General features: G+C 44.1%; 2 protein-coding genes across 7 annotated transcripts; one reads left to right on the top strand and one right to left on the bottom strand.

Annotated features, from left to right (window-relative positions):
* Positions 1 to 376: 376 nt before the first annotated feature.
* On the top strand, positions 377 to 9338 carry hnrnpc (heterogeneous nuclear ribonucleoprotein C). Of its 4 annotated transcripts, none has more exons than XM_030364076.1 (9): positions 377 to 593; positions 2620 to 2747; positions 3696 to 3961; positions 5290 to 5362; positions 5551 to 5601; positions 5987 to 6204; positions 7500 to 7613; positions 8241 to 8410; positions 8663 to 9338. In XM_030364076.1, exons 2-9 carry the CDS (start codon positions 2743 to 2745, stop codon positions 8762 to 8764), a joined length of 999 nt encoding a protein of 332 aa, XP_030219936.1. In that variant the 5' UTR covers positions 377 to 593; positions 2620 to 2742; the 3' UTR covers positions 8765 to 9338. The 4 variants fall into 4 exon arrangements, with proteins under 4 accessions (XP_030219936.1, XP_030219939.1, XP_030219940.1 ...); XM_030364079.1 differs by having other exon boundaries at positions 5554 to 5601; XM_030364080.1 differs by having other exon boundaries at positions 3729 to 3961.
* A 419-nt stretch (positions 9339 to 9757) lies between these two features.
* Positions 9758 to 14293, bottom strand: LOC115549076 (uncharacterized). Of its 3 annotated transcripts, none has more exons than XM_030364075.1 (11): positions 14109 to 14293; positions 13788 to 13896; positions 12728 to 12937; positions 12256 to 12354; positions 11930 to 12068; positions 11738 to 11856; positions 11296 to 11508; positions 10899 to 10997; positions 10576 to 10711; positions 10359 to 10502; positions 9758 to 10215 (listed from the first exon to the last, which is right to left on the bottom strand). In XM_030364075.1, exons 2-11 carry the CDS (start codon positions 13887 to 13889, stop codon positions 10172 to 10174), a joined length of 1305 nt encoding a protein of 434 aa, XP_030219935.1. In that variant the 5' UTR covers positions 13890 to 13896; positions 14109 to 14293; the 3' UTR covers positions 9758 to 10171. The 3 variants fall into 3 exon arrangements, with proteins under 3 accessions (XP_030219935.1, XP_030219934.1, XP_030219933.1); XM_030364074.1 differs by having other exon boundaries at positions 11296 to 11505; positions 12728 to 12940; XM_030364073.1 differs by having other exon boundaries at positions 12728 to 12940.
* Between the last annotated feature and the right edge of the window lie 2574 nt (positions 14294 to 16867).

Consider the following 16867-nt stretch of genomic DNA (forward strand, 5'->3'; position numbering starts at 1 on the left):
CGGTGCTCTACTGCCTACACGGGGACGGGGCTGCTGTCTGTGCAGGACGAACTGTACGTCGTTGTATCAGTACACTCTGCAAAAACAATTAACAATATCTTATTATACGAGTATGAATGGTAAATGATAATCGATAACCCTTTCAAGTTAACATGCCTATTATCTCATATAACGAAAAAGCGAAACAAAATCACACACCAAAATAACACAATAACAAAAAATAGTTTAGTAGTTTATACTTTACAGTAAATTCAAACCCACAAAGGGATTAGTTGTAATAATGTGCTAAATGTGCTGCTCACACTAATCTGGAATGCTGCGCATGTTTTGGATACGGAGTAAAAAACGACTGATCGATCCCATGTGGATGTGATGCATTGGTGGATGGGAAACCCCGCTTATCTGGACCGCTTGGGGGGAGATAACGAGCACGCCGTGTAAACTGCGCCATTGCCAGATGCCTTAGCTCCGTGGCTAGAAGAAAGCTAGCTCCCACTCAGTACGAGGGTCGCGCTGTTCTTGTTACCAAAGAACGACCTAGCCCAATTTAAACGATTTTACCGAAAGCAGGCATTTTACTCTTAAAGCTCTTGGTGAGTATTTTGATTGCAGACGTTTTTCATTTTTCCTCCCTTTACTTTGTTTTTGGATTTTGTTTTTTTTCAACGATGCTTTTTGTCTTACAAATGGAAATAACGCAATGTGCGGGCTGGTTAGCGAGCTCGCAGCTAGCGGTTAATAGCTATATGCACCGACATCCTCATCCTGCGCAAAATATGAACATTGGTTTTGATCATTTTAAAATTTTGGACACTGCTCAGTTGCCATTTTCTTTACTTTTGCAAGCATTCAAGTTTATATTTTATGACAGCTTTTGAGAAGATTTTGGAGCCCATTGTTTTTGGTGCATTTTGGAGCCCCGCCGCCCGCTACCGTAGAGGCTTGGTTGTTTCTTTTTAAACGGATACTACTCGCCCCCCCCCCCGTTGTTAAACGTAGGATCAGCGCATGCATGCTTTGTCAGTATTGTGGAGACATGTTTTTCCAATGAAATAAATCGACGTTTATTAGTTTGTCGCTAAATGGTCGGTGGCCTGGCCAAGCTCCCCGGGGCAGATCCGGGGCCTTCGGACTGGGTTTGTCTGGAGATGTAGCTCTTGTGCGGATAATCTCATGGCGCAAATAAGATATTTTTCGATGGCACCTTTTTTGAGCACTGTCATTTCATTAGGTGAGCTCTTTTTGTGTGAAGATCATTTCAGATATTAATTGCTATGCTGTTGATGATGCTAGACTAAGGGAATTGCGCCGGGATTGGCCCCCGTATTGTTGCATATTCCCCCAAAAATATGAATTAAAGGTGTACGATTCTGAAAAAGTATCATGCGTTTTATCTTTGCTGTTGTGCCAAAACTTTGAATATTGAAAATGATCAAGTATTGGTGGCGTTGACCTTTTTATATAATTGAATATGCAAGTAAAACAGACGCTTAAAATGTAGATTGAGCAAGAATTTAGAATCAATAAATGGATTGGGGTTCATTGCCTCAATTTGGAATTACCTGTTCATGTTGATAAATCACATGCAAATATAACTCCACCCACTCTACCATGCTGCATACATCTTCACAGCGATTGTACACTAGTTTCAATGGGATCCTTTTAGATGAATACATTGTAAAACAATTCTAATTATTATAAAGTTTAAAAAGAGTGACAACCGCTAATTTAGCCTCAGGAGAAAAGTCCTCAGCTTTCTTACTGATTTTACCCAATTAAGGTCTAATATGGATGAATCTCTTTGAAAAACCTTATCAAACGTGGATGAATCCGGATGCTAAAGTATTATTCAGAACATTTGTGCAACCCTTCCATCATTGTTGGGAGTGCATTGTTTTACTATGGTAGCTTTCATTCTAAATATTTGATATATTCTAATATATTGTGTTACACTTCATGATTAACACCTTTCACCTGCCGTCATGGTTTTGTTAATGTCTGGTTTTCTGAAGCTCTTAATGAATAGTGACGTTTAATTATGGAACCATGGATTGGTCTATCACCATTGTACCAGACATGCCTCAAACTAAGGCAAATGCATTTATTTATTTATTTATTTATTTATTGTTAAAGCATTGGTAGTACATGGCCAAACAATGCTTTTTTTAAATGTTGGAAATTAATGTATCATTATGCTAAACTTCCAAATACTTGTTTATGCAACAAACAAAATTAGGCACCATTTGGATTAGTAAAAAACGACTAAGCTTTTTGCTTCAGAAATGTGTGTGTATAGATGCAGATCCTTACAAAAGGTGTTCTGGCCAAGACATGCGAACTCGGTCATTATTGCATATTCCAAGCAACTTGATGAATGTTTACTGTATTAATTTCTAAAGATGTGAAAATGTGTCAATCAAGATATAAAAGTGATCTAAATGCACGCTGTAAACGTTAGTGTATTATGGGATGCAGCTACATCTCAGCCCCATGGGGGACTTCTGCTATACCCCATCGCTGAGACCTGTAGGTGCATATCCCCGTGTCTCAGGTAAGCCTGGGTGGACCCTGTTGACCCTGTAAACACCTGACTGGAGCCGTGTCTTCTTGTTGCCTCAGTGTGAAGGACGGTTGCAGCTCAACTCTTGAGAGGGCGAGGCCGGTTATTGCAGAGGGCCCCAGCACTGTGACCCCCTCACAGACGGACAGACGGACACGACGGCGGACCACCCAACGGACACTATGGAGTGAGTGATGTCACAGCGCTGCTGTCTGTTCAATGGCTGGCCAACTGTTGAATGTTTTCTGGCTTTTGTTTGACTAGTTAGTATTTTATATCATTGGACGGAACCCGTTTGTCTCCTAGGAGAATAAGTAAGCAACAGAAGCCATATGGAGGCTATATTGTAGCAGTTTAACCAACCAGTACACACTTTATGGCCATGGGTTCTGTTCGGCACCAGGGCAGTGGTCCTGGTGGAGTATTTCACGATACTGGAGTCCAGGTAGCCCCTTCCTCCATGACACCTTTGGCCTCAGTGGTCATGTATAATCACCAACGCATCACATGAAAGCATAAATGAGACAATCTCCTTTTTACATTCTACAATCATTAATGTTCAACTATGGGGCTTAGACGTTTTTTTTTTGGGCATCGCCAGTCTACATCCGCTGGGCTCAGCAGCGATGCAAACCTGCTAACACACTTTAATTCTGTTGTAAACATGCTTGTGGCTGTTTCAAACATGAGTCATTATGCCCTCATCCATATTGAAGATGCGTCTCTCTCTTCCCTCTGTTGCGTCTCTCTCTTCCCTCTGTTGTCTCTCTCTTCCCCCTGTTGTCTCTCTCTCTTCCCCCTGTTGTCTCTCTCTCTTCCCCCTGTTGTCTCTCTCTCTTCCCCCTGTTGTCTCTCTCTCTTCCCCCTGTTGTCTCTCTCTCTTCCCCCTGTTGTCTCTCTCTCTTCCCCCTGTTGTCTCTCTTTCTTTTCCCCCTGTTGTCTCTCTCTTCCCCCTGTTGTCTCTCTCTCTTCCCCCTGTTGTCTCTCTTCCCCCTGTTGTGTCTTGTACCTGTGTGTGTGTGTGTGTGTTTGTGTGTGTGTCTCTTCCTGTACCTGTGTGCGTCTCTTCCTGTACCTGTGTGCGTCTCTTCCTGTACCTGTGTGTGTCTCTTCCTGTACCTGTGTGCGGCTCTAGCCGCTCGCCCACCACCTCGGCGCTGATGGCCAGTAACGTCACCAACAAGAACGACCCGCGCTCCATCAACTCCCGCGTCTTCATCGGCAACCTGAACACGCTGCTGGTCACCAAGGCCGACGTGGAGGCCATCTTCGCCAAGTACGGCAAGATCGTGGGCTGCTCGGTGCACAAGGGCTTCGCCTTCGTCCAGTACGCCAACGAGAGGAACGCCCGCAACGCCGTGGGCAGCGAGGACGGACGCATGATCGTGGGACAGGTCCTGGGTGAGTCTACGCCACGCACTGCATTTACATTCAGGGCGTTTATCAGACGCTTTGATCCGAAGCCACTTACAAGAAGTACATTTGTCATAAGAAAGTGAAACGATGTATCGTTAACCCATTCCTTGAATACAACAGCGATAGCTAGGTTAAGATGCTACACAACTAAGTACTATAACTAAATACGACATACAATAAGTGCATGCATTAAGTTCCCGGACGTACAACATACAATAAATAGGAGGGGGAGGCTATGCAGACTCTAGGGCAGGGGTGTCAAACGTACGGCCCGCGGGCCGGATCAGGCCCGCGAACGGGTTTAGTACGGCCCGCGGGCCGGATCAGGCCCACGAACGGGTTTAGTACGGCCCGCGGGCCGGATCAGGCCCGCGAACGGGTTTAGTACGGCCCGCGAACGGGTTTAGTACGGCCCGCGAACGGGTTTAGTCCGGCCCGCGGGCCGGATCAGGCCCGCGAACGGGTTTAGTCCGGCCCGCGAGATGATTTTGTGAAGTACAGTATTGTAAAAAAAAAAAAATATATATATATATATATATATATATATATATATATATATATATATATATATATAAAAAATATATATATTTTTTTTTATAAAAATGCTTCCTAGCATTAGATGGATTGCATTGACTGGCACTGATTAATTTGTTGTACATTGAACTACTGGACAATTGTGTGTAACTGGAAGTCGCTTTGGAATGTAACGTAAAATGATCTGCTATTTTTCAATGAAGGAAACTTCTTAATGTGTCCACTAGAAGTCGCAATAGCAATTATGTTAAGCAAGCAAACTTTATTCCGGGGCTGAGCAGGGAGCAAGTATAAACAGGTAGTGCAGCTCGCCCGGAGCTACCTTGTCGTTCTGCCTTATACTTTCAACATTATGCACTTTGGCACTCTCATTGCCCCAAAATGTCTCTGTCAAAAAGACGAAAAGTGGACACAGAGTGCAGAGTTTTCCAAGAAAAATGGTCATCGTCCCTTTTATTCACAGAAGTAAATGGGAAACCTGTGTTTGGTGTGCTCACAGCATGTTTAATTTTACATAATTATGCCATATTTTTACCGGTCCGGCCCACTTGGGAATAGACTATCCTCCATGTGGCCCCTGAGCTAAAATGAGTATGACACCCCTGCTCTAGGGGAACTCTGAGTGGTGAGTTTTGAGCACACTTTGTGGTCTTCCGATAAGCTGATGCAAAGATTGTTTTGTTTGTGGCGTTCCTAATGACCTGCAACAAATGGTGGTTTCAAGAAGGAGGTTCTCTAGTGGCACATGGGGTGACTGTTTTCTTGTTTGGGGCGTTTAGACATCAACCTGGCCGGAGAGCCGAAGCCCCACCGGTCAAAGACCACCAAGCGCTCAGCGGGAGACATGTACAGGTCAGTCCCGCCATGGCGCCGGTGGAATACGTTTCAGATGCCTTTGGACACCGCCTGCACTTTGAGCTGTAACAGAACTATGGCAGCTGGTCATGCATTGCAGAAGAAAAAAGCCCAAAGAAAATGCTGTGAGGAATGTTTAATGTATCACAACAACAACAAACCGTGTTCCCTTTCCTTCCGTGCAGCAGCTCTTCGTTTGACCTCGACTACGACTTCCAGAGGGACTACTACGACAGGTGGGCTGCAGCGCGACGCGTCTTCCCTTTGGGCTCGGGCACGGACTTCCTTCGTAAAAGGAAGTGCCCACTCTAGTTTAGAGACGACTGTACTAGCGCCTCTGCATTGAGGCGTTCGTTATTCTTTAATGGGGATTAAGTCATACTGGTCAACTGACTGGCAAAAGCTTAGTTAAGTTAAGCAGAATAATCACTGAAGAATACTTTTGAATTGCTATTTTGTGTCCTTGCTACCGTGCCATAAGGGACGTTTACGTCGAACTATAAACTATTTTGCAGAAATGGGGCCACGCCCAATGCCCAGTCCTTTAATGGATGACTTTTCTAAACTGTTTTGTGTGTGTGTGTGTGTGTGTGCGCGTGTGTGTGGATCCCCCTCCCCCAGGGTGTACTCGTACCCGTCCCGTGTGCCCCCGCCGCCCCCGCCCCCCCTCTCGCGGGCCGTCATACCGTCCAAGCGGCCCCGTGTCAGTGTCAGCAGCGGGGGGGGCAGCCGGCGCACCAAGACCGGCTTCTCCTCGTCCAAGAGCGGCCAGAGGCCGTCGTCCACGCGGGCCAGCCAGGGCCCGAGCCCCGTGGCCCCCCCGCCGCCCAGCAGCCTCGGTACGCCCCTCTGGCCCAGGGCACATTCAGAAGCATTTATGGAAACGTGCCAGATCTAGGCCCCGTCCACACGGAGCCGATATGATCCGGTCTTGTTTTATGCGGTTCAGGCCTAAAAAAAAAAAAAAAAAAAATTGCTTCCTGTTGGTTGTCAGTTCAGGTCATGGGTAGGTAGGGAATTTATTTTATTTTATTTATTTTTTTTCCAGCCGCAGCGAATGATGGGTAGGTTGATTTCATTTAAAAACTAGATTTTTTTTTTTTTTTTTTTTTAAAGCTCATTAAATAATTTGGGTCGCACATAAATTGACAGGGTTGGTTGGAAACCGGAACCGAACAAAAGAAATTTTTAGGCCTCAGGAATGTCTCCGTGAAGACGGTGTCACTGCGAAACCGCATCGAGCTGTAGTAAATGTTCAAGGCGCTGGTTCTCCACAGAAAAAAGTGAATCAAGCCTGTATACAAACATTCAGTCACGAGGAGATTCAACCTTTTTAAATTGAGCAGAAATACTTTTTAACGTACAGTTAGTAATTAAATTTATCAAGGGGCTGTTTTCAAAGCCACAAAAAGAATACAAAAATAAAATTCACAACAACTCTGACGTCGCCCAGCTGGTGGGGCTAATGACTAATGACGTCGTCGTTAGCGTTTCAGGCGTCCACACGAAACCGCATGGGTCCGGATAGATTTGAAACCACCCTGGGACATGGTTTCAGAAATGTGCGGTTTCGGGCACCGGCTTCATCTGGACGGTCGGCCGAAACGCACAAGACTTAGGCGGTTTCACCAAAACATCGTCTCCGTGGGGACGGGGCCAGAAGGCTAGTTTCCATCTGCAGTCCTTGGCCAGATCTAACGATAGGCTCCCTCAAACGCAAATACAATATTATTCAGTAGTTTAAGCCATAAATTACATAAAGCATGCAGGACAAACGAGAGCCAGCATCTGACCCATACCAATAAAATGGTGGACTTGAAACCTAACCCAGGCATGGATTAGGTTTCAACTGTTTAACTCATTGGGAGATCCAGAAGTGTGGGTTTATTCCCTCAGTCTTGAACGTGGAGACAAACCCCATGTTTATGGAGGATAGGTTCTGTCGGTAGATCTGATGTTTTATTGATTAAAAAGTTATTGATTCGTATTCCAAGAAAAATCCCCTTTTGTCATCATCTTGCGTCGTTACTACTAAGACTTGTCGTGGGGATGTAAATGTTTTACCAATATTTTTAATGTTATGATTGTTTTACCGTATCATCCTAATAGCAGGCTTCTTCTCTTCCCCTCCCAGTGAAAATGGACGAGCTGCAGACGATCAAGCGGGAGTTGAGCCAAATCAAACACAAGGTGGACTACCTGTTGGAGAGCTTGGAGCGCATGGAGAAGGACCACTGCAAGAAGTCGGGTAAGCCTGTTCTGAGCACCCATGCGGGGCTCTGCTGCCCCCTGCTGGCCGGAGGGGGGATCGGGATGCTTGCGTGTCACTCAGTTTACGTCGTGGCGATGCCTTGATGTTAAATCAAAAAGATCAATTTAATCTAGTCCATCAAACACCTTTTCATCACCAGCACCTTTTGCTATGTTGACTCATTGATTGACTGACTGATAGACCTGGCAGAATTCCCAAGCCATTGTTCATTCAATGTTGTTGTGATATAGTGTTCCAACTTGGTACAGATGTTTCCTGATAGTCCTCTTAAATCGTTCACACCATCGGTACATCAGCCAGGTTCTTCCTCTAAACTTGAAGGCCTGAGGTGCACTCTTGACTGGAAAAACAAGCTTGAACATAACACTGAAGAACTAGGGTCACATACAGTAGCCCGGTCAAGCCTCGAGGAAATGTAACGATTAATTGAGTTATTCAATGAAACCACTTGATGTCCCCCTTACCGGATCTGGGGCCTTCATTGAACACTATTGTCGGCCTCCGTCTCTCTACTTTGATATGTTTTGTTTGAGAAATGCCTTTCTTTTATGAAATGGATGTTCATGGTTCCATCTCGCCCGGTCGTCTGTTCTCGTTGCGCAGACTCCAAGAGTGGCATGGCGGAGCCCGGGGAGGTGGCCTCGCCCCCCCACCCCAGCACCAAGAAGCAGGAGAGCCTCAAGCGGGACCGGGAGTGCCAGGACACGAACGACTCGGACGACGACGACGAAGACGAGGCCGACCTGCTGGAGGAGGAGGAGGAGGAAGAGGAGGTGAGGTCGACTGAATGATGATGAGGATGATGATGAGAGAGCAGAGTGCAAGCACAGGTTCAACCGTCTCGAGGAATCAAATCTGATGAACAACGTTGTCGTTCTCCCTCGAATTATACTTTTTATTACATTTATTAGAACCGTAGTTGTACCCAAAAGGCCCTTCTGTATGTCTGTCACACACGCACGACGTGCAGGCGTGCGTCGTCCTGTCCGCACCCTGAACAACCTTAAACGAGCCCTCTCCTCCAGGTGAAGAGCCAAGGGCGGGAAGAGGAAGAGGACGAGGAGGAGGAAGAGGAAGGGGAGCACGTGGACGATGACGACAGCGCCAACGGCGAAGACGACTCCTAAGATGCGACGGCGGCGGCGTGGCACGCGAGCGGAAAGAAACTTGGGACAGTTTTAATTACGGCTACAAAAATGCATAGAATAATGCATGGTGTAACACCCCCCCCCCCCCCCCCCCCCCCCCTCCACATACACACACCCACCCACCTCCCTCCACGTTCACACTGCAATGTTGTGTCGATATCCCAGACACGCCTTGGGTTTGATTCGTTGCTACTTTTACTGATTTTTGATTGACCGTTGTCCAGTGTCTACCTAATAATAGGAGTAAGCTAGCCATAGGTTTCTTAGGTGTGTGTGTGTGTTTGTACTGTGGCATTTTGTTGTCTCCCTCTCAGTGCAAACAGGACGGCCCCATCCTCATGGCAACCCAGTTCACCGGTTTGTATTTCAGGGCATGAATGCAACTCGGCTTGAGGAAATGGAGCATTTTGAACATGTTTTTGTTATTTTCTTTGTTTGGATCCTAAGTAAACTTGTCTTTTGTGTGTTCTGTGTATTCATGTCACTGTTTTTTATACTACTCAGTCTTAGTTGAACTCTAATAGAATAAATATTAAAATTTGAGTTTTCTTTCGTTGATTATTTTTTGTATGGAAATGAATCCTGAGGTGTGAATTTAAGAAAACACTAATAGTTTATCTTTTGGTTGAAATAAACTGCAATGCCTTTCATAAGTAGTAAACGTGATCCTGATCCAATATATTTTGGTTTGTCAGAAATTTTCCGTGACCGGTGTGAAATCTAAATTTGGCTCAGACGTAGGCCTACTCACTATTCTCTCGGCACATTTGGCTCAAATCTCTAAACTAAAATATATGAAATCTCGGAGCACCGTCTTTCAAAAAAAAAAGACAAATTCCTTTTAACTTGATGTTTTCAAGTGGGATCCTTGACTCATTCTATTAACTGTTGGTCTGTACCGTTTAGTTTACATTGGGAACAAGAGGAGACACACTATAGCTAATGGCTTGCCATTTCAAATGAACTCCGAAATCCAGCGAGACGGGTAAATGTTTATTTCATAGTGTAACTTCAACAGTTTAGTCAGCATTGAGGTCCTGCAGAAAGAGCATCATTGTTATGCGATTGTTTTCATAGTCACAGTCATGGAATGGAGAGCGCTTGTTATGCGAGTGAGGGATGAGCCAGAGGTGACCCGTGAAGCACAAGACCCGGCTCCCGGTTCGCATGGGGTTAAATATAGTTACCCTCGTAGGAGGAAAAAACGGAAAAATTAACGACAGCACAAAAAAAATCAAAAACCAACCACCGTTGCTTGTCGGCTGTTAATTTGCTTAAAACATTACTGCTGCGATCTGAATCCTGTCCGATGGAAGCAGACGATGTGTGTGACTGAGAGCCAAGCACGACTTCATGGTGTTCCCCTCGTCGTCACTTGCTCAGAAGTCACATTCTCAGCATCGCCAGGACGCTCAATAAGAGCAGAGAAGCTGTTGGTGGGAGGGGGGGGGGGGACGCATTGATACTCTTATTCAGCCAATCGTACTCTTTATTCAGCCATTTTCAAACTAATCTCAGGAAATGCATGTTAAACTTCCTGGACTTCCCATCTTTCGTTTTCTTTTTGTCTCACCTGATGGTGTGAAGGAGGGGGGACCAGAGCTGGTGGTCGCCGCTGGGGTGGTTGGAGCCGCTGTGGTCGAAACGGTGCTTGGTGGATTGGCCAGGTTGAGAGGCTCTGTCGTCCTCGAGGGAATAAAGGTTCCTGTTGGCACCACTGCAAAAAAAAGCATGTTAATGTCCCTGTAAAAACACTAGGAGACTGTGTGGTCAGTTGCAAGCCTACTTACAGGGTAGCGCCCCTCTTGCGAGTTGGACAGCAAAGGTGATGTCAGCTGATCTCGCCTGGGTGGCGTTGACTCTCGGGACGGTGAACTGACACTGGATCAAATCGCCCGTAATGTTGCCCAGGATTTGCTTCGTTATCTGTGTATGGGAGTCAAGTCACTATCATTAAACAATTGCCCTTCGTTTCAGTGCGCCGAGCATCAGATGCTATTCATCCACTTGACACCGGGGGAAAGTATCGAGTGATAAAACAACAGACACAGCTTTAGTGAGCGCAGTAAAAGAAAGCAAAAAGATAGTGAACATGTAAACGGCCAGGTCTCACCCTCTCTGGTGGTTGGAGCATGCTGCCGTTCAGAACTCTGGTGAAGAACCGGAATAATTTTGCATTCACCCGGCCACAGATAAAGACGAATGTCGTTCCCTAAAGTGTGAGAAGGGGGGACATTATAACCATAATTAAACTTTTTGAAGCAGAAGTTACGAAAGCATTGGAGCGTCACTGACTGTTGGTAGGTTTCAAAGCAATTATTTCACAGTGGAGACAAAGGCCGGCTTTCAGCGTTGCTTGCCAACCGATACTGATTGTGTGTCTGTGCGCGCGCATTTGTGTGTTTGTGTGCGTTTATGTGCGTGCGACAACAACAACAATTGTTTGACTTGTATAACTGGAAATGTCACCCCTATGAAAAAAAAAAAAAGCTGTTATATGAAGGCCCTACCGTATTTGGTCTGAGTGCAATAGCTATGTACTCGTTTGCCATTGCTGTGCCCTGCATCGTGATGTTCAGGACGCTACCGTTGGGAGGTGTCCTGGAGGTCACCTCTAGGGAGGCAAAGAGACAGCTGCCTTCCATCGATGAGGTGCAGTTCATCACTTGATCCACGCAGACCTTAGTCACACCACAACCGGCCCGCGTGATGTTGACCTGCTGCTGGAAACATTGTTCAGGTTGTTAATAATATTTCCTACACGGAACTTCACGGGCCGAGTATTGGAGACAACGAGTTGCATTCATTAGTGTGGTTTGTTTGTTTCTTCAACGGGTAGATGTTGTAGAATTGAGTCCACTCTCTGGTGCCCTGCTACCAGTGTTGGGAAGGTTACTTTTAAAATGTAGCCTACCCAGTTACAGAATACAGAATACATGCCCAAATACGCACTGTGGTGGTTGGAGCCGCTGTGGTGGTTGGAGCCGCTGTAGTCGAAACGGTGCTTGGTGGATTGGCCAGGTTGAGAGGGTCTGTCGACCTCGAGGGAATAAAGGTTCCTGTTGGCCCCACTGCAAAAAAAAGCATGTTAATGTCCCTGTAAAAACACTAGGAGACTGTGTGGTCGGTTGCAAGCCTACTTACTGCCTCCTAGCGCTCCTCTGGCGAGATCGACAGCAAAGGTGTCGTCAGCTGATCTTGCCTGGGTGGCGTTGACGTTCGGCACGGTGAACTGACACTGGATCAAATCGCCCCTAATGTTGCCCAGGATTTGCTTCGTTATCTGTATATGGGAGTCAAGTCACTATCATTAAACAATTGCCCTTCGTTTCAGTGCGCTGAGCATCAGATGCTATTCATCCACTTGACACCGGGGAAAAGTATCCAGTGATAAAACAACAGACACAGCTTTAGTGAGCGCAATAAAACAAAGCAAAAAGATAGTGAACATGTGAACGGCCAGGTCTCACCGTCTCTGATGGTTGGAGCATGCTGCCGTTCAGAACTCTGGTGAAGAACCGGAATACTGTTGCATTCACCCGGCCACAGAAAAAGAACAAGGTGGTTCCCTAAAGTTTGAGAAGGGGGGACATTATAACCATAATTTAACTTTTTGAAGCAGAAGTTACGAAAGCATTGGAGCGTCACTGACTGTTGGTAGGTTTCAAAGCAATTATTTCACAGTGGAGACAAAGGCCGTCTTTCAGCGTTGATTGCCAAGCGATACTGAAAGCCGCCTTTGTCTTGTCTTACACATTTTTTGTCTGCTTTTGGCATCCGTTTCATTTCCTTGTAGCCTACTCGTTCCTTTGTGTGTCTGTGCGCGCGCATGTGTGTGTTTGTGTGCGTGTATGTGCGTGCGACAACAAGAATTGTTTGACTTGTATAACTGCAAATGTCACCCCAATGAAAAAAAAAGAAGCTGTTATATGAGAGCCCTACCGTAGTTGGTCTGAGTCCAATCGCTATGTACTGGTTTGCCATTGCTGTGCCCTGCATCGTGATGTTCAGGACGCTACCGGTCGGAGGTGTCCTGGAGGTCACCTCTAGGGAGGCAAAGAGACAGCTGCCTTCCATCGATGAGTTGCAGTTCATCACTTGATCCACGCAGACCCTAGACACACCACAACCGGCCCGCGTGATGCTGACCTGCTGCTGGAAACATTGTTCATGTTGTTAATAATATTTCCTACACGGAACTTCACGGGCCGAGTATTGGAGACAACGAGTTGCATTCATTAGTGTGGTTTGTTTGTTTTTTCAACGGGTAGATGTTGTAGAATTGAGTCCACTCTCTGGTGCCCTGCTACCAGTGTTGGGAAGGTTACTTTTAAAATGTAGCCTACCCAGTTACAGAATACAGAATACATGCCCAAAGTTGTAATATGTAACGTATTCCGTTTCATCACTCAATCTGAGTATTGTTTTCTGAATACTTGGATTACTTCCACATTAAATGGCATTTTATAAGTGTAGGAATGCGGCATCAAATCCTGCTTACTAAACAGGCCTATTCCGGTGTGTTCTTCGGTTCAAACTGGCTGAATGTGTTAGGCCCAAGTTTCCCTGAGAGTGAACTATTTTATATAATTTGCTGTAGTGGAACAAAGTCTATAAGGGTATGTTCATGTGAAAGATATTTGCCATTACATCAACAAAAAAAAAATCAATGAGCTAAATGCATAGGTGTTGCCTATAAAATCAGAGAGAGAGAGAGAGAGAGAGAGAGAGAGAATTTAAAATTTCACCGATATTCGTTAATCAAAAACTGGAAAATGACATTGAGCCTGCTCTAATGATGAATTAATACATTTCTAAGTGAAAAGGTAGCATTTCAAACCAATCATTGACATTTGTGCCAAGGAAGACGGAACATGTAAGTAGTTTCTATTATATCTAGTCGTATTATTTCAACGTCGGTGATCTGGTGTCCCTGTGGTCTCTATACAGTTTACTGTATAGAGTACTGTATATAACTACCCGCGTCCACACTTCACCTTACCTCAGAACTGTCGGCAAACGACAGGTGTGCAGTCCCATGGATGCCAGGTGCCAGGCACACGATTACCATGGAAACCAGCACGAACAGATTATTCAGGGCCATCTTAGTCCTGTTTAGATGAACAGGACAGAAAAAAATGAAAAGCCATGTTAACATGTTTCAATATGCAGTATTTTGCTTATATGCCTCACACATACAATCTTATAATCTCTAATAATAAAAGTATAATAGTAATACCTTAATAGGTAAAGTCAAGGTAAAATCAAAGATACATATCTAGAAAGAGTTTGTTGAGGTCAGTAGAGCTTTTCATGGACTAACCTGGAGTTGATCGCTAAGGTTTTCCTTTGGAGAGCTAGTGATCAGGAGGATAGTGCCTTCTGATTGTGTCTGTGTCAAGATAGCAAGCTATATACACACTTAGAGTTTCACAGCTCAATAATTATTCTGGCCTGATGCACCTCCCACTCCATTTTAGCATTACTCATCTGTTAAGGATGCCAACAGACTGGAACCTTGAGACGTGTGTGATTGTGCCATTTCACAATCATTTATGCCATCATTTAAATCTTCTTTATTTTTGTTAAATTGTGTTGTATGTATACGCTCTTTATTAGCATGTACTATAATCAACCATACATGTATTGTTGCGACTATTATTGTTATTTCAGGAGTATGAATGAAGGGGATAAAATATAAAAAGACAAACTCCCAAAGATCATTACTGTTTGTTAGACCTAAAATTTACAATTGATTTGATGTAAAGTCATCATCTGGTCGTATGCTTTTATGAGTTTGTATTGTAAAATAATAACAAAAAAATGAATCTTCCAAAATGAGTAACAATGAAGTGATGTATGAGGTAGATTAGCGATACATACCTCAGAACTGGTACTCATTTCTCAGAAGAGGCAACTTTCCCCTTTCCTGCAAGGGCTCAACCAATCTGAATGCAGCATCCCATGTTCAGGATGCATTCCGTTCCGTCGGAACTCACTGTGTAGTCAGTCTGACAGCTCCTGGTATTATTGCGTGACGATGTCTGTAAGGTGTATTGTTAGTTATCCTTGTGACATAGTGTTGCTCTCTGTTATTGTGGTGTGAGGATGTGTGTAAAATGCATTGCTGGTGTCTGTTTGTGATGTACAGCTTGGACAATAACAGTTACTAGCTTACTCAGTGTGTGCTATGTATGTAATGGCTCAATAATAATAATAATAATTCATTGAATTTATTTAGCGCAATTCAACTAGAAATGTCTAATCAACTAACCACGGCTCATTGAGAAATAGTGTTAACGTAAACTAGCTTTAGTTGCTCGCTGAATCAAAATTCATTAGGATGCTAATGCTTATAGGCCACAGGTAAACAAGGCAAGTTTAGTGATATAGCGCCAGTCAAACATAAGGACGTACATGAAATAAACTAATGATGTCAGGTGACAGTGACACCAATTGCTTCATTTCTGTCAGGAGAAGTACGCTTTCCGTTGTTCATTTGACAATAACTTGAATTGACTGAAGTTGTGGACATTGAGTCTTAGCTCATTTTAATGGCATGGATATAGTGATAGCAAGAATGGAGTTTAATCACAGAACTTGATGGCAGTTGCTTTCTGTTTAGAGCACAATCTCATTCTCAATTGCATCAATTAATTGAACATTGATCATTTTATTCATCCTATGCCATTGGGCATTCAAGTCAACCAGTTTCATCAGGTATCACTTCTTTAGCCATTAAAAAAAGGCAAACTTTATCAAACTCTCTCGTCAGGTGCAGGCTAAAGACCAGTTAGGTAGACTGTACAAGGTTTTAATAACACCCCTGAGCTACTGTTGTGTCTCCATCTTTCTGTCTTTCTGTCTCCCTGACTGTCTGACAATGTGTCTGTGCGTCCATTGAAAGCATATCTCTCTAAATTGGGCACAGATTTGCGCCATATCTTCTCAGTATGGAGGCAATAACACACTCATTACATTTTCATGTAATTAAAATGTAACTAGCAAAGGATAAGTGTAGTATTATCAACCATCAATTGATTTTAACCCTAACTATTATTAATATTATCTTAACTTAATAATAATTAGTCCATAAATAAGAACATTTTTTGAAGTGAAACATTATTATTTTTAAGAATGATTAAATTGTTATGTAGGCCTAACCATGGACTTATCCGTAAAATGGAAACAAAATAGATTTATTGTACAATGTAATAATGTTTAAAACATCCTTCTCAGAACTGAAATGTTTAAGTTCTCAGAATACACAACATCCTTCTCAGAACTGGAATGTTTAAGTTCCCAGAATACACCACTTCCCTCCAGTAATTGCTCATCAATCGGAATGCAACATCCGCTTGCATGTTGGCAATGCTAGCATCATCAGTGATGCGTGAGGTAATGGGCCTATAGAAAAGGCAAGTCAAGGAAGGCAAAGGGCAAGGCCAGTGCTTTATAAAGGAAGAAATCCCATGAAATAAACTATGGCTGGCAGGTGACAACATTTGGTTCATTTCTGACAGGAGAAATTAGCTATTTCTTTCTTCATAATACAAGAATACATTAAATAACTGTAATCATGGTGTCCTGTCTGGGATCCATCAGAACATTGATCCGTATCTGATGTTAATTGAGGGGACATGGAAATGGGAATAACGGAATTTCCATTAATGATCACTTGACGCATTGGAAAAAGAAATCATAAATAAAGGACCATGACGTATGTCATCATAAAGTAATTTCCACACATGGGAGGGGCTTGCTGTTCAAACCACAATGTCCTTCTGAGTTATCATCAAAGTGGCATGCATGCATCGCGCCATACTTATGATCCGGTCCGTCAGGTATCACTTGTATTGACCATCATTGCTATGCTGATGGCACGGAGATCTATGTATCGCTATCACCAAATGACTATCGGCCCATAGATCTGCTGTGCCAGTGCATTGAGAAAGTCAAAGACTGGATGTGCCGAAATATCCTTCAAACTAAATGAGGACCAAACCGAGATAATTGTATTTGGTGCTAAAACGGAAAGGCTTAAAGTAACCCAACACCTTCACTCTCTGTTCCGGAAAACCT

Source organism: Gadus morhua, chromosome 8 (genome assembly GCF_902167405.1).
Source record: "Gadus morhua chromosome 8, gadMor3.0, whole genome shotgun sequence".
In the NCBI taxonomy this organism is placed as follows: domain Eukaryota; kingdom Metazoa; phylum Chordata; class Actinopteri; order Gadiformes; family Gadidae; genus Gadus; species Gadus morhua.